Source organism: Euleptes europaea, chromosome 15, assembly GCF_029931775.1.
Source record: "Euleptes europaea isolate rEulEur1 chromosome 15, rEulEur1.hap1, whole genome shotgun sequence".
NCBI classification, from domain to species: Eukaryota; Metazoa; Chordata; class Lepidosauria; order Squamata; family Sphaerodactylidae; genus Euleptes; species Euleptes europaea.
In genome coordinates, this window is record NC_079326.1 from 48207672 (window position 1) to 48235384 (window position 27713).

At 41.7% G+C, this 27713-nt stretch overlaps 1 protein-coding gene across 2 annotated transcripts in view; it reads right to left on the reverse strand.

The window, feature by feature from the left end:
• Positions 1–27713, reverse strand: part of ADAM23 (ADAM metallopeptidase domain 23) — a 77277-nt gene that overhangs the window by 34313 nt on the left and 15251 nt on the right. For both annotated transcript variants that reach the window (XM_056861632.1, XM_056861633.1), the window contains exons 4-14: positions 22917–22980; positions 20049–20131; positions 17863–17926; positions 16777–16849; positions 15605–15672; positions 13956–14021; positions 7603–7674; positions 5420–5586; positions 3543–3627; positions 2259–2349; positions 367–415 (exon numbers count right to left, since the gene is read on the reverse strand). In XM_056861632.1, coding sequence (XP_056717610.1) covers positions 367–415; positions 2259–2349; positions 3543–3627; positions 5420–5586; positions 7603–7674; positions 13956–14021; positions 15605–15672; positions 16777–16849; positions 17863–17926; positions 20049–20131; positions 22917–22980 — 882 coding nt within the window. The remainder of the gene's footprint in view (positions 1–366; positions 416–2258; positions 2350–3542; positions 3628–5419; positions 5587–7602; positions 7675–13955; positions 14022–15604; positions 15673–16776; positions 16850–17862; positions 17927–20048; positions 20132–22916; positions 22981–27713) is intronic.

A 27713-nucleotide genomic window follows, 5' to 3' on the forward strand; every position in this document is an offset into this window, starting at 1 on the left:
GTATTCTCTAGAGATGTACAAAATTAATACTTGATTTTTGAAGTATTTTACAATGCAACACTATAATGAAACTATCTATAGTATATGTGGTTTATAGTGGACTGTGATACTTATAGTTTTCTTTTAATTCTTTTTACATGCAAAAAATGTTGGTATTGAAAACAGCAGTTCTTTCCCATCCAGAAATGAAGTACCCCTTTTCAAACTAAGAAAACAGAAAAAGGACGTATGCAGTCATTAATTTATTTGGGGATAAGGTTCAGTATTACTGTATTTGTATATGCACCCTGGTTATTAGTCCAAATGTGGGCTCCTTAATTCTTATACACAGAATATAACCCTCAAGTACTGATCATTATAGCATACCCTGTTTCCTCCATGATGCATCCACCCCAGGATTCTGTGCAGTCACATTCTTCTCAACAAAAACACACAAAAAATGAAGAGAAGAAGTTAAAATATAACAAGCAACAACAACAAAAACCATTCATATAAAGGGAGGAGGGCTAATAGGGAACTTTGTCCCCACAATATTGAATTATGGAAGCATCCCTAGCAGGGGAGGCTACATGGGAACAGTTTACTTTAAGACACAGGACATTTCTGCAAATATCACTACATTTTTTTCTGGCTACCTGAACTCTCTTTCCTCAGGATGCATATTGAAGTCACTATGCTATCATCCCAAAACTTAATTCTTCACATGGTTTTGACTATCCCAGGCCATATGCAAAATCATCATAGATTCTGAAGATATAAATTAGATTCCCTTCTTTTTATCTACATAAGTAGACTCTAATATAAAGGTAAAAAGACCCCCTCACAATACCTTTCTGCACTACCATGCCTCAAACCCATGACAAAGTAATGCTAACTTTTGTGGCCTTGCACTGGAGCAAATGTCAGTATATCCTATTCTAATCATAATTACGTTCCATAGAAAATCTTAGACTCAGGCTAAAAGCCCAATGTTCCTCTCTGGGGGGGGGGATTAACTCCCCCTCATTTCCCCCATATTCTTGGTAAATCTGGGTAGTATACCAGGTCTGCAGAAAAAATCCCTCTTTTTCAGCCTGGCTCCATTCTCTGGATCTATCAATCCATGAACACATGAAGATGCCTTATACTGAATCAGACCCTTGGTCCATCAAGGGTCAGTATTGTCTGCTCTAATCCACATGGATCTAGGTTCCGCATTATTACAAGCAGGGAACCCACAAGGAAAGGTGGGGACACCTCATTTTCCCGATATCCCCCTCCCCACACTATTTCCTTTTTCCTTCCTCTCAGCACCTCCAATATCCTCTCCCGTTTCTGGTTCTGCCCACCTACCAAACCTATCTTTATGCGCCCCCCCATCTCCAGCTTTATTATTTACCTCACTTATACCTCGCCTTTCTCCCCAATGAGGTTCCCATCTTGCATCGTTCTCCTCTCCCCCGTTTAATCCTCATGGCCACTCTGAAGGTACATTAGGCTGAAAGTGTATGACTATTCCAAAATCACCCAGGATCTGAGTCTCCCAGATCCTAGTTTGGCCCTTGAGTACACCACACTGGCTCCCAGCTTTCCCTTCTTCCTTCCCCATGGCAGCCTCTTGCTAAGGTCCAATCAAGTTACTGAAGTCATGCAGCAGCAAGTCACTCAGGTGAGTTTCATGGCAGCCACTGCTGGGCCCAACCAAGTCAGACAAGTTGTGAGGTGGCAGTTGCTGGGCCTAGGCAAGTTGCGTGGCATCAAGTTATCTGGTAGCTACTGCCAGACATGGGCGAGTTGTGCAATATGCATGGTAGTGTGCTGCCCAAGCAAGCCATGCAGTGGTTGCTGTAGCATAGCAGCAAGTTCTTAGGTGGATGTTATCAGGCCTGGACATGTCATGGAAATCACATGGTGGCTTGCTGGTTGCTGCCAGGCTGGGCCCCAATGAGACCTCCCTCCAGGGCAGGAGTAAGGGAAGCAGAGGTGGACTGGGAGATCAAAATAGCCCTGGAAATAGCCCCTCCCCAAGCCTTGCGGATATTTACTTTTGCTTCTGTTTTTTCTGCAAACCTGGGGATTTTCTCAGGTTTGCACAAAGACCTGCCTTGTCTATTCATGGCTCCAGTCTCTGGATTTATGTATTCACAGATGGGGCCGTGTTAAGAATTAAGTATATTGATCACATATTGGTTTGATACAAAATTATTATCTCAAAAATTAAATTATATATAAGCTTTGTAAACTCAATCTAAATAAGAGAACAGAAGAAAGCGACATACTTGGTTTTCTGGCTCCTGGCTCCCACTGTATTCCTAAATTCTGAGCCAGACTTTGGGACAGTTCTTGTGCCATTGCCCAGGGAAGACCATACTGTTTGAAACAGAAACATAAAACTACTAAAGATTACTGAAATTTACAGTGCAAAGCTTCTGTTTTACTATTTATTCTGTGTGGCATTTGACCCTGATCATAAAACATACTTAGTTGGAAATAAATCATACTAATCTGAATCAAGTTTTACTTCCAAGTTGAAGAGTGCAGCCTTGTAAACTTTCACAACATGTACACTGTACAGTAACAAAATGGAAGCATTTGTATTCTCAATTTCAAGGAAAATATATGAATCTAGTTTCCTTAGCTATGGTGCAAAGGTCCATGAGCTGAGCTTTATCAGCCTACTAGAAGAATTGTTTTCTCAAAATCCAAAACAACAGTATCAGAAAGAACAGCATTTTTACATTTCTCTTAAGGAGAATTTGGATGTGTCAATTTTAACGGCAAATCAAATTAAGTTTAAATCCATAATACAAATAACTTCTATGGTGGCTTATGAATTTGACGTTAAGCTTTCAATTCACAACTATGGTCAAAGGACATTTCTGCACAAAGGTTTCTTGTATTTTTTCAGAAAGGTATACAAATGACCAGTGCACTGATGAGCAGAATCAGCACAGGCTGCACACCAACCATTATGCCAAGCTAGGACTAGTAGCACCAAAGGCCCACCTCAGTTAGGTACCTCCTTTGTGGAGGTAATTGCCCTCTCACTTCAAGTTTTGCTATACCATTACTATCGGAAGTGATGCTTAGAAGTGCCCTAAGACTGAAAGGAGGTATTAGTTACAAAAGCGCCGCTTTCCCCTTCAAGGAGAACTCTCTCTTCACTTTTACGAGAATTGAACTACAAGGGGCCACGAAGGAAAGGGCTGGCAAAATACTGGATATCCTAGGCAACAGCTCTGAAAATATCCATGATGTAGGATGCATATGAAAGGCAAATTTGTTTGTGGTGTGGCAATTTTGATGTGCTTAAATATTATTATTATTTATTTATTTTGCTACTGAGGAACATATTTCTAATAAGCCTTCATTAAACTATGCTAAGCTGCAGTAGCGTCAAGAAAAAGGTGCAAATAATTTTAATCAATTATCTTTCAGGTTACGGTCTTGTGATACGCCTATGAATAAAATTTTGGAATTTTAAAAACCCTACGAGAAGTACCCTTTAAAAAGGCAGAGAATGTTTTTACTACCCTCCATAACCATCAAAAGAGAAATGTTACCTCATTGACACCAACACCTCGGGTCACAGAACAAATTCCTCCAAAATAACTCAGACTACTCCTTTTGTAATGAAACGTCACATTCCTTAAGAAATAAGATAAATCAAGTAATAATAAAAGATTTCTTCATACAGTGGATTGTAGTATCGTCTCTCAAATGCCTGTAAGATCTCTACATACAGCACATCAATTAATATTACTATCACTACTATTCGTAAGAGAATAAATTATCACAGCTCCATTAATCTACAAAAATGGTCAACAAGGGTCAACTGGGTCTATTCCTCCACCCCTGCAATTCGTTCATTTGGAAGGTGGGGCTCTGAGTAAAGCAAATTCACAATTAGAAGGGGAACAATGAAAAAAGGGCCCAGTTCCTAGTTTTCCTAGCCAGCCATGCTGTTTCCCACCTGCTTCCATTGTAGCACAGTCTTTCTGCCATTGCCAATGAACCTTGTGAGACTGTGTCATGTCTTCCTTAAGAGAGTCTCTGCTATATCTGCAGGATTCCATGCCATCTGTCACTTTGTAGCTCGCCACCCCCTTTCAACACGCTAACAACTGAGGGCATAACTCCTTGTAGATTCCCCACAACAGAGGGTCTGACTGAGACTCCTCTCCCTTCGCTGAAGCTGGTGCCCAAGGACAGGCTGCTATTTGCCATTCTGGTATGTCAATAAACGTTACTGCTCCAGGAACAAGGAAATCCCATTGGCAGCTGTGAAAATAAAACACATCATTTGCTCCAGGCCCAGTTTTGCTGATCCCATCTACATGGACTGTGTGGCTATACTTGTAAACTACCTACAACTGTATACTGTTTACCATCTTCCATCTTCAACATTTTTTCCTAATACCATCTTGGCCTGCAGATTGCCTGGTCCTAACTCCTCCTGCAGACCTCCACCCTTGCCTAGAAACACTACAAAGACCTGCTACCTGAGACTGGGAAGGAAGAGGCTACGGTCTTCCAGCTTTTCTATTTTTTGTCTCTTTAGGCGTCTTGCTGATATTGTATTTTCTCCCAATTTTGTCTTTTGTAATAATAGGGCTGTGAGCAATTGATATTTTGATGCAGTATTTTGAGTGATTCTCTGAGATTTTCTATGAATGTAACATTTGTATGATGCTGTGAGTTCTGTGTTCCAGGAGAAAAAGCCACATAAATATGTTAAATAAATAAATACTCTGTTCTGTTTTGAAATAAAACGAAGATACAAACATTTGCTAGACTGAAATATATTTTGTAGCTTTTCTCTATTATGATTTTTGTATTTTTGCAATGACTGTGCCCTGACCTGTACAACTCCATCCTAGCCTGATCTTGTCAGATCTCAGAAGTTAAGCAATAGCTGTGCCCTGACCTGTACAACTCCATCCTAGCCTGATCTTGTCAGATCTCAGAAGTTAAGCAGGGCCGGCCCTAGTTAGTATTTGGATGGGAAACCTCCAAGGAATACTAGGGTCATGACGCGGAAGCAGGCAATGGCAAACCACCTCCAGACATCTCTTGCCTTGGAAACCCTATGGGGTCGTCATAAGTCAGCTGTGACTTATCGGCAAAAAAAACCCCACATAGCCATAAGCAGGATTTGAGATCTCTCTAGGTAGAAATAAGTAGATAATTTTAACACTGTTTTAGTCTGGAAACTGTTATTTGAAGCTGTCAGTGGTCTGGTTTTTTGATCTATGCTTTTATGCTCGACTGGGGTTTAGTTGACACCTTTTATTGTTCTGTTTTTATTTTGTAAACTGCCTGGGGCTGGTTCCTGGAGAGGCAGCATTTAAAAAAATAAATAAATAAAAGAGAGAGTGTGCAGTAGAGACCTTCAGAAAAAGATGCAACATACATAAATGTTAAAGCTAACAATACATACGAGAGAAGGTGAACAGCGTCGGCATGCTGTTTGATGTACTGCTGTCGGTATCGGGAGAACTCATGAAGCATCTGCCTTGGGTCGGGGCGAACAGTGATACGATCCCTGTCTGACCAGGTTTCAACAGCAACCAAAACCACCCGGGTGTTCAGTTGCTCCTTGTAAATCTGAGGGCAGAGACAGGACAGGCACAGGAGTAGAACACTGGGTCAAACATGCACAATTAGCCAATTAGTCAGTGGAAGGACAAAAGGGGTAAAGGAAGAGGGAAACATGGGTTTAGAATTAGCCAGTATACCTCTTAAATTACTTAAAAAGCAGTAGAAAGTTTTCATTAAATCAAAGCTTTACATTAAATCTGGTCATAGAGAAATAACAAAGTGTCTTGCTCATTTACACATTCGGAGGACCCATGCAGATATTTGCACACGTATACACATACGTATACCATCTCATTAACTTTCGGTCATAAACTGGGTACAATGTAACAGCCTGCCGGAAGAGGTCAGGGGGGCTCCCACCCTCCTGAGTTTCCAGTGAGGATGTAAAACAGAACTATTCCAGAGATGTCTTAGGGAGCCTAAGTATGAACAGAGGGATAATACCCTGCGTGTGGGGGTGTAAGGTATTTTTAGATTGCTTTTTAACATTGTATATATGTTTACATTTTTAAATTAAGTTGCTTTCACAATGTCACTCTGGAGAAAGGCAGGGATATAAATATTTTTTTAAAATAAATACATAATCTCATTGCACTGTGGGAAATAACTGTAAATGTGCCGTGGAAATGTGGAATACATCAAGAAGAGTTGGTTTTTAAAATATGCTGACTTTCTCTACCAGTTAAGGGAGACTCAAACCGGCCTACAATCACCTTCCCTTTCTCTCCCCACAACAGACACCCTAAGAGGTAGGTGGGACTGAGAGAGCGTGACTAGCCCAAGGTCACCCAGCAGGCTTCGTGTGTAGGAATGGGGAAACAAATTCAGTTCACCAGATTAGCCTCCGCCGCTCATGTCGAGGAGTGGGGAATCAAACCTGGTTCTCCAGATCAGAGTCCACCACTCCAAACCACTGCTCTTAACCACTACACCACGCTCAGGACAGCAATTGTGCCTCACTTATCACTATAGGTAAATGAAATCTCAGGGTCCACAAGTAGACACTGACAGCCCAAAATTAGGCGGTTTGCCAGTGCTGTTAAAGATCTCTAGCGACAGGGACAGCAGGAGCAGTGGGTCGCATAAAGGGGCTAGCTCCCGGCACTGCCAAGAGAGGACAGTTTGTTGTCAGAGGGTAAATGACCAGTGGACATGCTTTCCTTCAGCAAACTTAATGCCACAAAGCTCAGGGCTTGAAAATCCCAGGTATCAGGTCTCCATGGCACTCAGAAATTTAATGGTGTCACCCAATATTTTGGGTGTTTTGGATCATGGGGCATGCATGGACAAAAGCCACATGGGGAGGGGGCTGAAATAATGAGGGGAACTGGCCAAATTGTCCCCAACAGCTGGTTGAATCCCACCTAAAGCTTTTTTATCTTTTCACATCAGAATATTTTGTTGTTTTACATAAAACAACACTGTCGACCACTTGCCTACCTTGAAGGTGTGGAGACAGGGGTGAACTGGCAGGAGGTAACACAGCAGCTGTACGCCATTGTGCCTGTCCAGTCCCTCTCCCCATTCTTTCCCCAGTCCCACTGACTACTGGTTAATGAGATGGGGGTGGAAGGGAAACACAAACACACATGTATATATGTGCAGGAGACCGCTGTAAGTGAGCAAGAGAGAGATTGTGTGCATGTATGCAAGAGAAGCGGGTGGACAGAAGAAATCTCTTCTCCCTGGCATGCCTTGAGGGCCTATGCTGAAACATGAAATCTCTTATGCAGTATTTCACTGAGCTTCACTTTTCTGTTACTTATTTACAATATGTCAAGCATAAAATAGTCATTTTAGTTCTTGTTTCCACTGCATAAAATTTGTTTCAAGAACACTGATTTTCTTCCTGCAATCTATGCTAGTGCCGTCCTAAAGATAAGAAACCATAACAGAATTTCTTTATCTAAAGAGCTGTAAAGTTTAAGAAGTGTTACTTTAACGCCTGTTTTCATCTTCGTATCAGCAAACACATATGCTAAATAAAATGTTATTAGAAGCATTGATCACGGTAATACTTACAGCATCTACAAGATTTACCACAGACTTCGCAAAGTTGTTTATGTAAGCATGAGATGATCGATGTTTTTTGAACTAAAAAGAAAAACATCACAATAAACATCTGTTCTTTGCACTGCCAGAAGGCATCAGCAAAACATCTGCTAGAAAACAACCAAAAATACCTTTCTTTTTGAAATATTAACATAGATGAATTTCACTAAAATTAATGGCACAAAAATAGGGTGAAATCTTTTGCTGCTTTTAAATGCAACAATTGTCCTGAATCATCACTTTCAACTGAAAGTTATTTAATTGTTGATCGCAACCCCATTTGGAGTTTGCTGTCAGTCATCCCTTTCTCAGCTTCAACTGGAATAATGCTTTTCCTGAACCACCTAGAAGTTTAAAACATTGCAAAATAGCAAGCCTTTGCGCTACAAGCCCTGGTTCATGAGATATTACATTGAAAGAAACATCCTGACATCTACAGGGGCCACTGGTCCAGAAAACAAATACAAGCAACATGCCTCAAAGACCATCTTTCGAGCCTCTCCTTATCCTGCACTTCAGGCAAGGAGAGTGCTGCCACCGCCCAAAATCAAAAGCCGGACAGGGATTTCCTTCTCTCCTCTAGAAGGAAAAAAAAATCAAACATCACAGTGCGAAACTATGCTGCCAGGAGCAGCATCTCTCCTTGCCTAAAGGCAAATTTAAAGGTATATCCTTCTACTGGTTTTTGGACTACTAATACTTACCTAATTTGTAAGCAAAAGGCTCAAGATTATTAAAATAGATTCAAAAGGACTCATAGCTATATTAACAATTGGTCCAACAACAGCCACGTTTCTAAAACCATCAATTCAATTAAACAACAATTTCTACAATAAAAATTGCAGGATTGCAAAAAATGTTGGCGTATGTTAGAAAGCGTTGCAGCTCTACAGGCGAGTAAGCACAGAAGACTCAGCACGTAGTACAAAAGTGCTCTTTTATTCACAGTGACAGAATGCTCCGCTTGGTCATCAACTCTCCACAACCCACAACCCAATACATATATAACACACCTATATACATATCTGGCATAGTCTCTCAGCCAATCACCTGTTGGCTGCCTTGTCTCCAGGACTATCTAGCTCAGTCCAGTATAAGCCAGTTTTTCTGCTCAGTCATTGAGCTGTCATGTGACACCACCAATCACCTGGCTGTCACATAGATCTTTTACATCTGATTGCCATCTGCTTGCCATGTGCAGTCTCATATTCCAACACTCCTCCTAGACTGACATTGCAAGCCCCAATTTGCTTCTAAATAGTTCAAACTTTTCAGTAGACAAACATTTGGTGAAAACGTCAGCAATATTTACATTTGAAGCACAATGTTTCAGAACCATTAAACCATTGTTTACCGCTTCCCTGACATTTTGGTATCTTATTGTGATGTGTTTACTTCTTGTTCTTATACCTTGATACCCAGCCAATTGCTGTGCTGCAGTATTATCACAGTAAACACTTACAGGCATTTCATATTCAAGATTTAGGTCTTTAGCCAGTTGACACAGCCATTCCAGCTGAATCTCACTGTCGCTTAATGCAGAATATTCTGCCTCACATGTGCTGGTAGCTACATGAGTCTGTTTTAAAGACTTCCACATAACCAGTGCCCCATGTAGAAATAACACGTACCCAGTGGTAGACTTTCCTTCTTCTCTTTCCCCCCAACTGGAGTCACTATACACTGTGATTGTTTCCTCTGCATCAGCCTTTAAACACAACCTGGCTGAAGCTGAGCCTTTTAAGTATCGCAGCACCCTTTTTGCTGCATTCCAGTCTTTCATGTATGGACATGCACATTTCTGGCAAAGCAAATGTACTGCCATACAAATGTCTGGTCTTGTCCAACATGACAGATATAACAATGAACCCACCAACGATTGGTATTGATTTTTATCATGGAATACCTTATCATCCACCTCTTTCACATACCCTGTTGTCATGGGAGTCTCAGTGCTTTTGGCCTCTGTCATTTTAAATTTTTCTAGGAGCTGTTCAATCTTTTTCTCCTGGCACAATTCAAAATATCCTTCTGGGTTCCTGGTAATTTCTACCCCCAGATAATTTTGAATGTCACCAAGATGCTTCATTTTAAACAGTTTTCCAGTTGCCTCCTTAAACCAGTTTAGTTGTTCTTTTGTATGACACAACAAACAAAGATCATCAACATATAAAAATACAACACAGTCAGAGCCCTTTACACATTTGGTAAACATACAAGGATCAGCAACACCTTGCTTAAACCCAAGATTTGCCAATGCTTCACTAATGCATTGGGACCATGCACGTGCACTCTGCTTTAATCCATACAGAGCCTTATGCAATTTTAATACTCCTTGTTTACCCTTGCATTCAAACCCAGGGATCTGCTCCATATATATTTCTTCACTTATTGTTGCATTCAGATATGCAGTGGTGAAATCAAAATGGTGCACTAACATGTTATCTCTGACAGCTTTACACAATGCAGCTCTTATAGTATCAGCCTTCACAGTGGGAGCAAATAATTCATCAAAGTCTTGCCCTTCAACTTGGGAATAACCCTTAGCCACAAGCCTGGCCTTACGGAGTATCTTCCCTTCTGGACACTGTTTGACTTTGTAAAGCCATCTGCACCCTATGGCTTTTCTTTGAGCTGGCAGTTTTGTTACAGAGAATACCTTATTCTCTTTCAGGGAATCAAACTCAGTTTGCATGGCTTCTAGCCAGGCCTCCTTTTCCCTGCTTTCCAAAGCCATTACCTCCTGAAAGCTCTTTGGTTCTTTGACTTGTACATGATTTACATCAGTGGTCTTAAAACCATACCTCTCCGGGGGAATTCCTTTAGTGCTCCTGCTTGACACCCTAGGAATCTGTCTCCCCTCTTCAGCCCTTGGCGATGAAGCCCTTTGAGGAGACCCCTCCTGCTTCACCCCATCTGCATCCTGTGAGAGATCTGTCAATGGTAGCCCAATTTCTTTTGGCTCCTCCTGTCCATGAATTCTGGCCCAGTTATTACCCTCACAAAAATTCGCAGCTCTGCTGTAGCTGAGAGAATTATGTTCATCAGCAAACCTGTATGATTTCATGCCAGACTGATACCCAAGGAAGGTTAGTTTTTTAGCTCTCGCTCCTCCTTTCCTTCTCTTGGATATTGGCACATCAACCCAGGCTTTTGTACCAAACACTCTGAGGTAACCTAAGCTAGGATCCCTCTGGTACAAAACCCTATAAGGTATGTCTTGTATGGACCTGGTCCAGATCCTGTTGGAAACATAGGAGGCGGCCTTTATTGCTTCTGCCCAGTATGTCATTGGCAACCCTGCATCCTGCAACATGGAATACATTTTTGTTTGTAGCATTCCCCCATGTCGTTCAGCAACACCATTTTCTGCTGGCACCGCCACGTTGGCAACTCTGTGCCTCACACCTTGCACCTGTAACCATTTCTTAAACTCATTTGACATGAATTCTCCCCCAAAATCTGTTTGGAGAGAATCCAAGGTACATTTAAGTTGTTTCTGCACTCTTTTGGCCCAATACTTAAATGTTTCAAACACCTGTGACTTCTTTTTCAAAGGATACACCCATGAGAATCTGGTGCAATCATCCACCAGAATCAACGCGTAATGGTTACCTGAGTGACTCTCCCTGTAGGGGCCTATTACATCTGCATGCACTACCTTTAATGCAGTGTCTGAGAGTCTCTCACTATGCTTAGCCACTGGGTAAGCCTTAGATTTGGAACTTTTGCATACCTCACAATCCAGGTAGTTCCCACACTCTTTAACTTTTTCCTTCCCCAGTAAGGCTAGCGTTTTCTTTATGGTCTCATAATTTGCATGAGCCAACCTTCTATGTAGCAGATGTATGCAATTGTCATGGGGGCTCTTATTAGTTATCATTTTTGCCTCCACATGCCTATTTTCTACCACATACACATTATTACACATTTTCCCTGTAAGAAGCACTTTCCCACCTTTGGATATCTTACAAGCCTTGTCTGTAAATGTTACAGTATATCCAGCCCTGTCAAGGGCACTTACACTTAGCAAATTATTCTCTAGTTCAGGGACACATAGCACCTTTTTAAATGTATAGTTCAAAGCTGGGAACCACACACTCCCCTCACGTGTCACCTCAGAATTCCTTCCATCAGCGAGGCTTACGTGCGGCAAACTTGAGTCCCGTGTGTCTTTTAAAAGTTCCTGATGCCGGCAAATGGTCTGTGACGCACCAGAGTCTAAAATCCAGACACCGGCTGTGTCACTGTGCTCAGTCAGCACCAATGATGCCTTCTGACCGCTCACAAACTCACGTGACGACTGGTCCCTTCGGCTTTTCTTCCTTGCTTCTGGGCAGTCACGCTTTAAGTGATTTGTAGCCTTGCAGATGTAGCAACGTCTGACCCTCAGAGCCACGTGCTGCTGTAAATCACCCGGCTTTCTCTGCTCCGCATTCCTTTCTCCGCCGGCAAACCTCCGCGTCTCCTGGCTTGGCAGGTTTCCCTCCGGCTTGGCAGGCTTCTCAGGATTTCTTGCAAGCAATCTCTTTTCATGTTCCAAAATTCTTCCAATAACATACTGTAAAGTTAGTTTATCAATTTCAACCGACTCCAGAGCTGTAATTAGCATGTTATACTGCTCAGACAGAGAGCTCAGGAGTATATAAACTTTATCATCCTCCGGTAGAGTCTTCCCCCTCTGCTCCAGCATTTGGAAACATTCAGTCAGTTCATTTATATGGTTTCTCACAGGAACTGACGGCAAAAGAAAAGTTCTGTACAAACGTCTCGTTATGGCTATCAAAGAGCCAGCTGTTTTTTGGACGTAGACCTGTGATAATGAGTTCCAGGCTGCTTTCGCTTTCAAAGCTCCCGTCACATGGACAAGCTGGTCGTCAGCCACGCTCAGCACTATGCTTGCCAGTGCCTTCTCATCTTTCACCACGTCCTGCGGCGTCTCAGGATCCGGTGGGTTGGAGACATAAATCCACAGTGCCTCTCTTTTAAGGTAGTGTTGCATTCGTAACGCCCACACATTGTAGTTGGTAGAAGTGAGCTTCTCCACAAGCAAGGACATTGCAGCTTGAGCCATAATTTCTCCCGCTCCCTGCTGCTCCTGCTCCGTGTCGCTCTCCTCCTCCGCCTCAGACGCACTGCTGCTGACAGACCTGCTGGGCACCTCCTCTGCTCCGTCTGACTCAACCTCAGACATCCACTCGCCTCCTGCTCACTACAGCCCTTGTTCCACAGATAGTACCTCTGCTCAGAACCTCCAGGATGTAGCGCAGCGGAAGCGTGCTGGGCCCATAACCCTGTTGGCGTATGTTAGAAAGCGTTGCAGCTCTACAGGCGAGTAAGCACAGAAGACTCAGCACGTAGTACAAAAGTGCTCTTTTATTCACAGTGACAGAATGCTCCGCTTGGTCATCAACTCTCCACAACCCACAACCCAATACATATATAACACACCTATATACATATCTGGCATAGTCTCTCAGCCAATCACCTGTTGGCTGCCTTGTCTCCAGGACTATCTAGCTCAGTCCAGTATAAGCCAGTTTTTCTGCTCAGTCATTGAGCTGTCATGTGACACCACCAATCACCTGGCTGTCACATAGATCTTTTACATCTGATTGCCATCTGCTTGCCATGTGCAGTCTCATATTCCAACAAAAAATTCATTTATTATGAGAAAGGGTGCTTTGCCGGAAGCCATCTGTCGAGTTCAAGACATTCAAACCAGGGAACTCCTAATCTGAAGTTTAGTTTCTGGGCCACTATGCTCCATAAGGGATGCCTTGGTAACAAGAGTGGGAAAGCCTGACCGATTTCTTCCCCTTATGGATTTTGCTGGCACAATATTCAGGCAATGATGTTGCCCCTGGGGGGAAAAGGTATCAATATGGATCCATGAAAAAACGGATACCAGAAGAGTATAAAAAATAACGAGGGAAGCAAATTAAAAGCAAAGCTGGCCAAAGTGAGTGGCGCTCCCCTGTTCTGAGAGAGTCCACTGGTGCATCAATCCAGCAACTTTGATTAGTTGTGGCACAGCAGTGCTTCCGGGAGACGCCCTTTCCAAGTTCTGCTTCTTGTAGCCTTTTAACAAGAAACACAAAGGAATTGACCTGTGACCTGGTGGATTCTGATCACATTTATCGTCCACCATTCTGCAAAGGAGATTACAGCTATGCACAATTCCCATTTCTTGGCAAAGTGTATGTATTTCTTAAATTATATTAACAACCCTCACAACGGTTAGTACTTGGAAAGAAAGGATATTTTAATATTTAGGTAATAATTACATAATTAGACAATATTGAGAAAATCTGTAAACTTACCATTTTGTGATCATTAACAATCATGAGTTCCAAGTATTTCATTTCTTGAAATATGCGATCTGGTGCCTGTAAGATTTTAAAAACTACAGTTGGATATTTTAAAAATGAATTTGGTGATGCTCTATTCATCTTGCCATGAGATTGCCAGACTGTATAACTAACTGATTGCAGCAAAATTACTCACACAGGAAAGGTCATATTTTTAAAACAACAACAACAACAAATACAAATAATACACAAAGGCTACACTCCGGTGCCAGTTTGCTTGACGGAATATTTATTTGAACCCAGAAACACTTATTTCCATGTAAACATTTAAAGAATCAGGCAACAGGTAGAAAGTGTAATTATTCCATTAATATTGCTGTCACTTTTTCTCATGTATACCAGGTATGGGAGTGACCTATTCATTACAAATAAATTCAAGAAAAAAATAGCTGTATACTTTAAAAAAGATATTTTAATATAACAAACTTCTTTAAAAATAACATACTAAAATCTTATCTTATACTTGTGTTTTCCCAGCAGCAGTATGTAACATCTGTTGACCATTTGTCGACTGGAGGTAAGAGGAACATTCATTAAGAGAACCAGGCAATCCCCTATTCTTGGTCACTATTTGGCAAAGATGTGGGGTGGACAATTTTCCTGTACTTTATTTTTCTGTGGATTTTTTTCCATTTCTAAAAATGCACTATTTTATAAAATTAACAAAAATGAAAGGATACTATTGCCAATACATTGTTAGGCAACCTTGACAGTTTCAAAACTGTCATTAATATTTTTCGGTTGATTATCCGTATGAATTGTGTGAAAGAAAACATATGTTTTACTGATTTGTAAACCAGGGGTGGGAGGATAAAACCACAAATACATATAATAATCCCAATTTTTAAAAAATAATTTATTAATTCAACTGATGGGAATTGCCCGACTTTCAAGATTCCCTCCTCCTCAGAGCGAGAACAACGCCAAAGCTAGAATTCTTATTTATATGTATTTCACATTCTTGAAGGGATATTGTAATCACCAATCTGATATGGAACTAACAAGAGATGAGGTGCTGTGGACAAGAGTTAAATTCTGTTGAAATAGATGAGTGGACAACCATTTCTGTGGCAAATCATGCACAAGTCTTTCAGAGTGCTAAAATTAGTGTGTTGACAGTTTTCAGCACCTTCCTTTTTAATGTTAACAACATAAGGAAGTACATGTCATGCTGTCTATAATTTTTACAAGTTATATTGCAATAATAGTTTCTACATAAAGCTATGAATTGGTCTCAATAAAGCACTTAAAACACATTTATGTGGGTTTCCCCCCTCCAAATCAAATATTTCAGTTCAAGTATTGGCTGCTGTTGGGACATAAAAATATCATGAGGTATTTTTAAGACTTCTTTACTAGATATAAGTCAAAAACATGGTAAACATGCTAAATCAGATCATGTTTTATTTAAGACACCAGATAATTTTCCGATTCTCGTTTCCCCAGAAATCCACATCACTGCTACATGGCAGCAGCAGCTTCACTACCAATCCTGTGATTGGGAAGGTATGATAATGCTACTTTTTGCAAAGTTCCCCAAGTATTTAAAAGCAAAGAGATCTTGTGATTTGGTGTAGCATTACTGACGTCATAACACTCACAGCCCTTCTTCTCCTTCTTAACCACTGCAACTCTGATAGGAAGGGCCATTCAGAAGTGGCGTCAGTATCTATAGAAAATAAAATTAGAGCAATGAAGTTATCTAATTTCAGCTCTATGGTGAACAGTATATATATCTTTACAAACAGAAAACCTGAACTGTATACATAACAAGTAACAGGGTAACTTAAATAAAGTGTTGTATAAAAATCAGTAACCTGACATGGATGGCCCAGGCTAGCCTGATCTCATTATATCTCAGAAGCTAAGCAGGGTCAGCCTTGGTTAATATTTGCATGGGAGACCTCCAGGGAAGTCCAGGGTTGCACCTCTGTTAATCTCTTGCCTTGAAAACCCTACTGGGTTGCCATAAGTTGGCTGCAACTTGACGGCACTTTACACACAGAGACATAAAATATAGTCTTTTTCACAGTACAAGTTAATGTAATGCTTCCCTAGTGAAAACAACTACATCTGTTAACGTGCTTTATTGAATGAAAGGAACTGAAGGGCACAATCCAACCGCCAGACTATAAACTAAAGACGCCAGACTATAAACTAAGGACGGGCCTAACTCAGAGATATGAAGAACACAAACCTGGAAACCTTTGCCAGTTCCTTAATTAACCATGAATAAGTGACAGTCACGACACAGCTAAAGCAAACCGTTTATTCATTTCAACAAAACAGCATTATAAGCATTTGAATAAAATTAAAAATTAATTTTTAAATGATTAAAATTAAAATTAAATGATATTGCAAGATATTAAGCTGATGAATTATACAAGTTTGGACCAACAATAACTTGTTTGGGGGGGGTCAGTGCAGGAAGAGAAAGAAGATAGGGGAAACCCCTTTCTGACTGATTGTAAGTATGTCCAAAATTCAGTTTTTTGAGGGGGGAAATGAGCGCTATCAGTCTACTAAAGGAAGATACTCTGGGTTTCCTAAAGAACTTACATTACCATCAACCTTAATCACAGCCATACAGTTCTGTATGGAAATTGGGCATGTTTGTGTTATCTAACAGGACAGTAACCCGATTAATGTTTCCATCAATATCTTTTAGTATTTGATAGGGCAAAAAAGTTCAATTGATTTTTGAATTTTAAAACATGCAATATAGTTAAAATAATTTCAATATTTACATCGCATTTCAGTAATAATGTCATACCAAAGTCTTCCACTTGCTTGGAGGCATTTGTTGCTAATATTCTCTGGATGACATGTGGCCTACCCACGCTACTCTGTAACAAGAGAGAAAAACAGGTCTGCTGTAGTGGTGATTCAAATTTAAACACAGGATAGTCTAATATATAGCTAGTGCATGAAAATATTCATTCATTTCATTTATACCCCGCCTTTCTCCCCATGGGGACCCAACGCAGTTTACTCTGTTCTCCTCCATTTTATCCTCACAACAACCCTGTGAGGTAGATGAGGCTGACAGAGTATGACTGGCCTAAGGTCACCAGAGGGCTTTCGTGACACGAGTGGGGATTTGAACACAGATTTCCCAGGTACTAGTCCAACACTCTTAACTGCTACACCACACTGACACTTCTAACATTAGAATTGCCTTAGACTGAGTCAGGCCTTTGGTCCACCAAAGTTAGCATTGTCTACTCTGACTGGTAGAAGTTCTTCAGGATCTCAGGTAGAAGTTCACATCACCAGCAACCTGGATTTTTTACTTGGAGATTCTCTACCACTAAGACACAGCCACTCCTTAATACCAATATACAGAGGGATGACTTAACGCCAACTCAGAGAAACGGTACCTTTGAAACTTCACTGTCATAATGATCTGAACTTGTATCTATTTCACAAATCAATCCAAATGTGTTTTTTTAAAACTTTATGAGAACGGGTTGGATCCAAAGAAAGAGAAGTGCAACCCCCACCCTTCATTCCACCTGAAAAGCTGCTCTTAATCTGTTCTTAACATTCAATAAGCATGTGGGCTAGCACCACTGAACATCAAGCCAGCATTGCAGGTGGTTAAGGACTACTGAAAACTGGCCTAATGTTTAAATTCACAACATACATGTTATGTATCAAGCTTTAGGCGTTTTTTTAGGAAACAAAAAAAATACACAAAGTAGATTCACAAAAACATTTAAGAGAAAAATGTTCAAAAGCAAATACAGACACTGTTCCATAAAGGCGTCGGTTTGCATCATTTATTGCTGCTGCACGTAATTCTCATAACTCTAAGCATGTCTGTAACAAACCAAAACACTATCATAGGTGAACTTACTGTGCTGTGAGTTAACTCCATAGGTTCGATGAAGTATATATATGTATTATCTTCAAACATGCCACTAGAAAATAAAAAGAAATATTAAAAGCACTACAGCTTAGAAGCATTGAGATACCAAGACATATAAAATGTATCTGCACCAAAGTTGTCATCTGCTGAACCACCAGTACGTTTTAAGGCTAAAATATTTAAGTGACAGCAACTGGAGCATCATAAGAGCATGATGGAAAACACCTTATGCTATAGTCATGGTGGATAAATTATCTCCATAAATATCTACAGTATAACAAGGGAGAAAAGCAAAAGGAATACAATCACGCTAACAAAGGATTACAATAAATTAGAGGTTGAGCACATTAAAGAAGCAATTATGGAACAACCTCCCCAGGTGTGCCTGGCCCCTCACTATAGCTCTTCAGGAGGCAGTTGAAGGCAGTTTTATTTAGGACTGCAAAAAAATGTTGTTTTTATTGTGTTTTTATAATATTTTGTTTATATTGTAAGCTGCCTTGAGTTCCACAAGGGAGAAAGGCGGGCAACAAAAGATTTAAATAAATAAAAATTAAAAAGAAACACGTTCCAAAGAAAGGAGAGATTACTGTACTGATATAGTCAGAACTTAGTTGAAGAAGTGAAAATGAGCAGGATGGAGCACAATTTAAAATTGACTCCTAGAACATAAAACTTCCTTGCTGGATCAGACCAAGGTACATCTAAGACCAGAAGGGTATCAGGTAAGGTAGTCGAACATTATAGGAAAAAAATTAGTAGCAGCTATTAAGAAGAGCAGTCTAGGTATCACTTAGTGGCTCACTGACAATACTGGTTATTTAAGTATCAGTTATCTAAGAATGTTTTTAAGGGATCATAATGCATGGGACCTATTTGAATAGAAACCACAAGAATTATAAATATACTGGCATATCAGATAACTCCGTGCTTGCATATGCTTCTGCTCAACTGACCAGGGAGGCATGCAAATGGAAAACTGCACTTAAGCCACTCTGTGTCCCCCCCCCCCATCTCCACTAGCATTAAAGGATTACTTGGATTCTTCCTCCTTGTTCCTACTAGGAGGAAGAAGAAACCCTGCCCACACTCTCGGCTCACCATCATCCCTAGTTTAGCAGAACTAAAATACTATTTATCTTTGGGATCTCATGATCAAACACATGGTCCCAACACAGTATTTGCCAAGATAAGGGAGAAAGAGAACTTTCAGGGGAGGACTGGAATAAACTTCTTGCTCTCCAAAACACTTCCTGATCCTCCAAGGCAATTTTACTCCCAAACCAAACTCATTTCTAGTCTTGGAGTGTTAGAGGGAGATCTGGTAGGCAGGAGGAAGGGTTAAATACTCTTTTCCCATCTACCAATTCTCCATGCAAACAATACTCCCATCTTCATTACGAAAAGAAAACAAGACTGGAACCCTGTTTCCAGCTATTTCCAGTCATTTGCAAAGCAGAGACAGTAATGATTTACACTGTTTGCTGCAGCGTAGGTATCTGATAAACATTAAGTTTCCCCCAAGCATTTGTATCAGAGACTTTCTCCCTACAAAGCAATACAGCACTGCTAATGGCCTGGATCCAGTTAAATGTTTCTGTGAGTGCAAAGATTTCGTTCTAATTTCTGCCTTCAGAACCTTTCTCCCCTCCCCTTCCTGCTACAGCCTCAGATGCCTGCTGAACATCACCCAGGAGCCACACTGGGGGGAGGGCATATCATCATCACCTATTTATTTATTTATATTCTACCCTCCCCCACTAAGATGGGCTCAGGGCAGATCACAACATGATAAAATACATCATCTCACATTTGATAAAAACATACTCATACTTTAAAACAACAGTGCCAATCAACAGCTCCACTGTATTAACAAAACATCAGAAAAACATATCCAGCCTGCTTAAAACCAGGCTGCAGTGAGAAGGGGGATGTGAGAAAGTTGCACTCCAAAGGCAGAAATCCTGGTGGCTATAGAAATGTTCAACCAGATCTAAACCAATATGTCATCCAATATATGCTGGGACTACTTCTAAACAAGCTTAAGAATAGAAAATTACTGGCAATACCAATAACTTTATTTTAAGGAGAAAAATGTTAAGACACCCAATGGTAACAGGTTAAATTAGCAGGTTAAAACACCACTAACTATTAATAATACCATCAGCACTTACTGGAGTCCATTACATGTAGAAAGTGCAGCTTTGGAGTTTTTGATATCTCTGATAGTCCCATGATAGTAACAGTGCTCTCCACCCTGAAAATTAACACATAATTAACAGAAAATTAAGATTTTTGCAATTCTTTTTTCAATAGGCTACCATACACCTATAGTGTGGCTAGATGATTGACTACTTGAATATATGGTTTATGGACCCCCGCAAAAGTTTCCAAAAATATAGTGTGCTATTCAAAATACAGAAATTTGACTGTGGATGAAAAAAACAGAATGTGTTTCTATTGAAGTGAAAATGCTTTATAAAACTCATCACTAATGTCTCCAAAAAAACATTTCCTCTGAGGGGAAACCCAAAATAATTATTGCTATCCTAATTAGAAAATGATTGACAAATCAAACAAATAGTCCCTTTATCCATCCATGCCCTATGAAATCCAAACAGAGGCACAATGTGTTAACTGCACCCTTGGACATGTCAGAAGACTCTCTGAATACTGAAAAGTTCTCTCAATCAACAAATAGTATTTTCAAGAATAATCCACATCATGGACTACATATTCACAAGCGTTGACTGTAGCCCAACTAAGAAATTATGCATATTATTTTATTACTCCTATAACCTCTATTTCTAAATTATGTCATCTCAGTTTCAAATCTCAACAAACAGAGAAGGAAAAAATGCTAGCAATTATCAAATGCATCTAGAACTATCAGAGCAATCCTAAGCAGAGTCATACCATTCTAAGTCTGCTGATGTCATTGAGCTCAGAAGAATGTAACTCTGCTTAGGAATGCATTGTCTCTTTTCTAGTATCTGAGAATGCCCTTTCCTTGATCTTTTACAAAATTAATCTATTGTGTGTTTTCAGAACACAAAGTAATGATCCTTGCTATAGAACATGTGACCTCAAGGGTTCTATCTGCCTTTCCTAATCAATTGACTCTGAAAATATCCTCCAGGAAATCTAGATCAAGTTACTGCAGAATGCCACAATGGCCCATTTGCTGAGTCTAAAATTCTGTATAATCCTGTAGTAGGACTCATGATTCAGCAACTGCAGCACTACTGCTAATGCAGCTGATGGCTACTTTGGCTTTGAGTAAATGCCAAGAACTGTTCTGTATTATTGCAGAAAGTGTATGCACTAAGCCTTTCCACGGAGCGACAGAAAGGCATGAAACTATGAACTATTCTGACATTTGCCACCACGGTCTTTTCATATACAGCGACTGGGAATCTAAAGGCTTGCACGCTTCCCCCCTTCTTTCTCACAACACTTAAAAGCTTCCATCTACACCAGGACACCACAGTTACTTCAATATAGGACCTCACCAGAATATGAACACATGAAGCTACCTTATACTGAATCAGACCCTTGGTCCATCAAAGTCAGTATTGCCTACTCAGACCGGCAGCGGCTCTCCAGGGTCTCAGGCAGGTGTCTTTCCCATCACCTACCTGCCTAGTCCATTTAACTGGAGATCCCGGGGATTGAGCCTGGGACCTTCTGCATGCTGAGCAGATGCTCTACCACTGATCCATACTCCCCTAAATATTGTACCTATATTCAAATAATCACAGGATGGCCAGATTCAGGCGTGGTCCACTGCATAAGTAGAGCGAGGAAGGAGGCACACAAGGCCAAGGCTTGCTTATGATCTCTCCACGTAGAAAAAGATTGCACAAGGAAGTAACATCCAAACAATCCGAAAGCCTCTCCCTCTCTCATGCTTTGTTTTGGTGAATGTAACATCCCTTACGGGAGCGAAGGAAGCATGGTACAGCCCAATCTCTTCAGATCTCGGAAGCTAAGCGGAGTCGGTACCATACTTGGAAGGGAGACCGCCAAAGGAAGGCTCTGCAGAAAGGAAGGCAATGGAAAACCACCTCTGCCTCTCACTTGCCTGGGTCGCCATAAGTCTGTTGAGACTTGGCGGCACTTTACACATACACACATGTACCATCCCTTACAGACTGCAGCAGTAACACAGACTTCTGCAGGTGCAGCGAAGAGAGTTATGCTCCAAGCAGACATCGTTCCATTTCCAGCCCAGCAAAAAGTAGTGCTGCAACACGTTTTGCTCTCTGCTGGCAAACTTCTCCCCCCCCCAAAAGGTACAAAGAAGAGCCATCTACTTAATTTTTGCAGAGGACTGGAGCAGGTAAACACTGGTAAAAATCTGCAACATCAATATATGATAAAGCACTAAACAGGGCATATCTCAGCTGCAAATCCTATGAATCATACAATTTACGGTTTCTCTTTGCTCTTACATTGATGCATGTGTTACTAAAACCAGATGACTACAGTCACTTTGTTGAGTCTTGGCATGACAAGTATTACTCAAAATGTGTTACATTTCAATGTAACAGAAGAGAAGGGCAAAGTAACTATAGTAAATATAGTTCCTCTAAAACACGAAGAATTACAAGTTGATTTACTGGCTCCCTGCTGCCACTTGAATACTGTCAGTAATTATTATATTGTTTGCCAACAATACAAACAACACTTGGCACTAATGCAACTGAACTTGCATTTAGAGCAAGACAATGAGACCAACAATGCACAGCCCTTCGTATGCTACCCATACTGAATGGAAAGCACATCACTCCAAAACAGACTGAGGTATTTCATTTGTTCTACTTGGCAATGTACCGTGAGTTCCCTAAGAAATGGCCACATTTTTTAAACTTTTCCTTCATATTTTATTTAAAAAGTAAGCAATAATTGTGGTTCAGACACAATGCCACAAAGGCAGCTTCCTAGAGTTTACAAAACGCTAGTCACAAAATTAAAGAGCCTGTTGTGAATGTGCTAGTGAATTTTCACGGTTCAACCAGGAGAAAAGATTTCTACGATACCTTTGAATATTGTGGTTTTCCATCTTCATAATGAATCTCCACATAATCAGAGGATAATAAATCGCTACAAAGAAATGAGGGGAAAGGTCATAAATAAAGGCTGTAGGTAACTGTCCACAGAAAAAAAGATATGTAAAACAACAGAAGTACAATAACTTTTCAAAATATATTGTTTAAAAAATATCTGTCAACAAAAGGCATGCAAAGGGAGGTGCCAACAGGGAACTGCTGAATTTATCAGTCTGACAATATTAGCCAGGAGCTCAATATACCAGACAATTTTCTCAGCTGCTATATGTGTCAAATTGTTTAATATAAGTAAAGTGTTTGTGTTATCACCAAATAAAGGTACTGTGAATGAACACGATCTCTGTATGTTACAGTTTGCATAGAAACTAGACCCCTCTTTAAACTTTATGACCACATGTGTATCAGGTGTGCATAATTCCCGCAATGCACCTGATACATGCAGTCACCATTCTATGTAAACTGGGTAATGTATGGATTTTCCAGCCACATCCAGCTTCCATAAATGTGAACCAGAATCCTGATTTTCTAATGTTCTTCAGAAAAGACCTGCTAACACACAGTAGCTAAGCATGAGAATCAGGATGAAGGTCAGAGCCTTCAGCAGAACATAGCCATAGAAAGAAGACTTGAAAGAGAACAAGAGAGAAGAAGGAAGGTAGGTAGATGAAGGAAAAATTAAAGAATAGCTGTATAGTTTGGAAGAAAGGAAGACACAGAGGTAGAGTCTGAAACTACCAGAATTTTAAACAAATAAACCACCAGAGCTCTAGTCAAATCACTATGCTGCATTTTGAGAAACTGTCATCACTGCATGTGTTTTTGTCTCTGTTATAGCCCATTCCTTACCTTGGGAGCCAAAAGTGAACAGGAGGCACGCAAGGGCCCGGGCTCACGCCTGGGCTACTTGCGGCGGCGCCCATGCCACTTGCGCCACCAAGACTGGCACAGACGCCTGTGCCGGGGCACTAACGCTGGCCTCCATGCACTGCCACGGCTCGATCTTCCCAGGGGGCGCTCCAGGTGCAGAGCTGCCTTTAGGCAGCTTCCTAGCCCCTTTCAGGCCAAGAACGCCCCCTTTGCCCTTACCTTGATTTACGCCACTTTTTTTAGGTGACATAGCCCCATGGAACGCTATGGAGCGGTTCCACGGGGCTCAAAGGTAAGGGCAGCTTCCCAGCTTCAGTGGGGGGGGGGGCTGAATCCTCCTTTGGAGGCAGTGCTGCCTCCAGCCACCGGCTCAGCCCTCCCCCTCAGGAATGGGCTGCCCATCCTGAAAGACAATTTCTCTCAGCAATGATTCAGTGCAAAGACACGTTAAATGGCTTATGTGCCCTTTGTAAAAGACAAAAGTTCAGCTCAAGAGTTCAACTAAAAACAGGTACTAAAGCAGTTCTTCAAAGACAAGGAAATTCTGTTTACTAACATACTTAGAATCATAGTGTTGGAAGGGGCCATACAGGCCGTCTAGTCCAACCCCCTGATTAATGCAGGATTATATACTCTTCCACATTTCACAGATTAAAATATGGACATGCTTGTAACACCTTAATTCTCATGCCAATGATCGCTGCCCAACATTGCCACCTCAATCCTACCCTCACCGTTGCACAATACTGAAGACTCTACTGTCACTGATGTATTCAGTATGGGTTTATTCTGCAATAGCCTATCCTCCATCAATTAAAAGGAAAGAGGGCTTTTAGATAAATATTTATTTTAACAATACACACACATTTGAAAAACATAATTATTTGATAGCATATGACCGTGGCTCTTGATTCACACGTACCGTTATCTCCCCCCTTCCTCAGCTGGGAGGATCAGCTTCCCCATGCTCTACTGGGTACATGCACTGGGCAGTGAGGAAAACATTTCCAAAAAAGTATCTGTCATTTGGGGAAGAAGAAGAGTTGGTTTTTATATGCCAACTTTCTCTACCACTTAAGGCAGAATCAAACCGGATTATAATCACCTTGCCTTCCCCTCCCCACAACAGACACCCTGTGAGGTAGGTGGGGCTGAGAGAGTGTGACTAGCCCAAGGTCACACAGCTGACTTCATGTGTAGGAGTGGGGAAACAAATCCAGTTCACCAGATAAGTCTCCGCCGCTCATGTGGAGGAGTGGGGAATCAAACCTGGTTCTCCAGATCTGAGTCCACCGCTCCAAACCATCGCTCTTAATCACTACACCACTACATTTTTATAGATCCTGGGCTCCAGTCACTTTAGAACAGGGTTCCCCTATGCATCACCCATGGGTGCCATGTCGCCTACCAGCACTTGCTGTGGCATCCACCTAGGAGGAAGCCTGGGGCATGAGTCGCCCCACCTTAATCAGCTGTGCAGCAGGAGAGAAGGAAGCCAAGGTAGGCAGGGGGGCAGTGGCCCAGTCAGCTGTGTGGAGGCAAGAGGAGGGAGTCAGGGCAGGCAGATGGGGTACCCCAATCAATTGTGTGGTGTGCCTACCATTCCCTACCCCACCGGCAGCAGTCAGGCTTCAGCAGGTGGAATCCAAGCACTTTGGTTGGCTGCAGGAGAAAGGGAGGGAAGGAGGGAGAGAGGAATGCTGGGGCGGGAAATAAAATACTGCACTCCGCCAGCCAACCGGGTACAATACAAGCCAGTTAAGCACTTCTCTGTTTTATTTCCTGCCCTGGCTTCCTCATGCTGTGCCCCAGCGGTGGTGGGGGGCGGGGAGAGAAAAATTAGCAAGCAAGAAGATAATGCCAGGCAGGGAGTAATACTACACAAAAACATGGTGACGTGTGTGAGATAGAGAAAGAGCATGCGCAAGCGAGATTTATTCCCCCTTTCCATCCCATTGGGTTTCAGGAGGGATGTTTTTCAGCCTCCCACACATTTGGCTTCTTCTGTTTATGTTCCCAATCCCCCCCTTCCTGCTTGTGTGTGTGTGTGTACGCACAGCACATTTGGCTCCACCTCCTGTGCAAACCATTTTGTACTTAGGGTTGCCAGATGGTTTGACTAAAGTAATGGATACACATGATAAAAATGTGTTGGCCTGTATGTGTGTGTTTAGACACACATACACACACACATGAGCATAAAATGAACTCTCCCACTGAAATCACTGGGAGCATAACCATAGAACCCTATCAGCGCATTCCTAAGGAGAGTTACTCCAGTCTAAGTCCATTGAAATGAATGGGCTTAGACTGGAGTAACTCTCCTTAGGAATGCACTGTAATTATTTACTCAAACGTAACCCTCAGTGAGCTCAATGGCACTTACTTGCAGGTAAATTTGCATACTAGTCTTACAGCATTAAAATATTTAATAGCAATAAAATGCCTATAGCCCCCAGGGTTCCACAGAAGATAAATGCAAGGCAGGCACCCTGTCCATATACCACCCTCTGAGGGACTCGCTGCCTTAAACTCTCCAGCCTTTTCCCCCCACCATGACTCCCAATATCTTTTTTTCACTCTTCATTAGAAGACTCAGTCCTGTCACCATCTACCCCCCACAGTCAGCTGGAACCAAAATGGGAAGCCAATTGGTCAGCCGTGGAAGACTCTTTCCAGCTTTTAGTTGAGCCAACAGGCTTTCTCCAGGAGTGACCAGTAGAGTGCCACAGGGGTCTGTCTTGGGATCAGTGCTATTTAACATTTTTATAAATGACTTGGAGGATGGAATAGAGGACATGATAATTAAATTTGCAGATGACACCAAGTTGGGAGGGGTAGTTAATACCCCAGAGGACAGGGTCAGAGTTCAGAATGATTTTGATAGACTGGAGAGCTGGGCCATAAACAATAAAATGGATTTCAATAGGGACAAGTGTAAGGTACTTCTCCTAGGCCAGGGGTCGGCAAACCGCGGCTCGCAAGCTCATGCGACTCTTTGGCCCGTTGAGTGCGGCGCTCCGAACTTGGTTCGGAGCCCCTGCTCTCGCGCCCACTCGTACCGGCAGTTAGGCTGCAGAGCCGGTGCGCCTGAGAGAGAGAGAGAGAGAGAGTAGGCGCGAGAGCAGGGGAGTGGACCTGTTCATGGAGGAGAGGGCTATCCATGGCTACTAATCAAAATGGATACTAGTCATGATGCACGCCTATTCTCTCCAGGATCAGAGGAGCAGGCCTATTATATCAGGTGCTATGGAACGCAGGCAGGACAATAATGCTGCAGTGGTCTTATTTGTGGGCTTCCTGGAGGCACCTGGTTGGCCACTGTGGGAACAGACTGCTGGACTTGAAGGGCCTTGGTCTGATCCAGCACGGCCTTTCTTATGTTCTCATGTGTTTACTGCATCTGTGAATCTAGAGAAAAGTTTGCTCACATTGTTCACATTAAGTGTTTGTCAGTCATTGTCATGATTTCATTTTATGGATACCTTACTTTTTTCCCTCCTCAGAGGCCATGTCTACCCACTGGCTTTCTTGGCGGTAGACCTGGACTCCGAGGAGGGAAAAAAGTCCCCCTTCAGAGGCCAGGTCTACCAATTGGCTTCTATAGGCCTCCAGAGGCCTGGTCTACTGCCAAGAAAGCCAATGGGTAGACCTGGCCTCCCAATGGGACTCAATGGCGGTAGACCAGCCTCCAGACGAGGGCTCCGGACGGGGAGGGGGAAATGGCAGGGACTTACAATTTAATTTTTATCAATAAATAAGATCACTATTAAGTATGATATCAAGTTTTATTCAGTGTACCTATAGTTTAATTAAGACTTAAAACTTTAATTAAAGTTTATTAAGTTAATAAACAGTGTACCTACCTATATAGTTTAAGTAATTTGGCTCTCAAAAGAA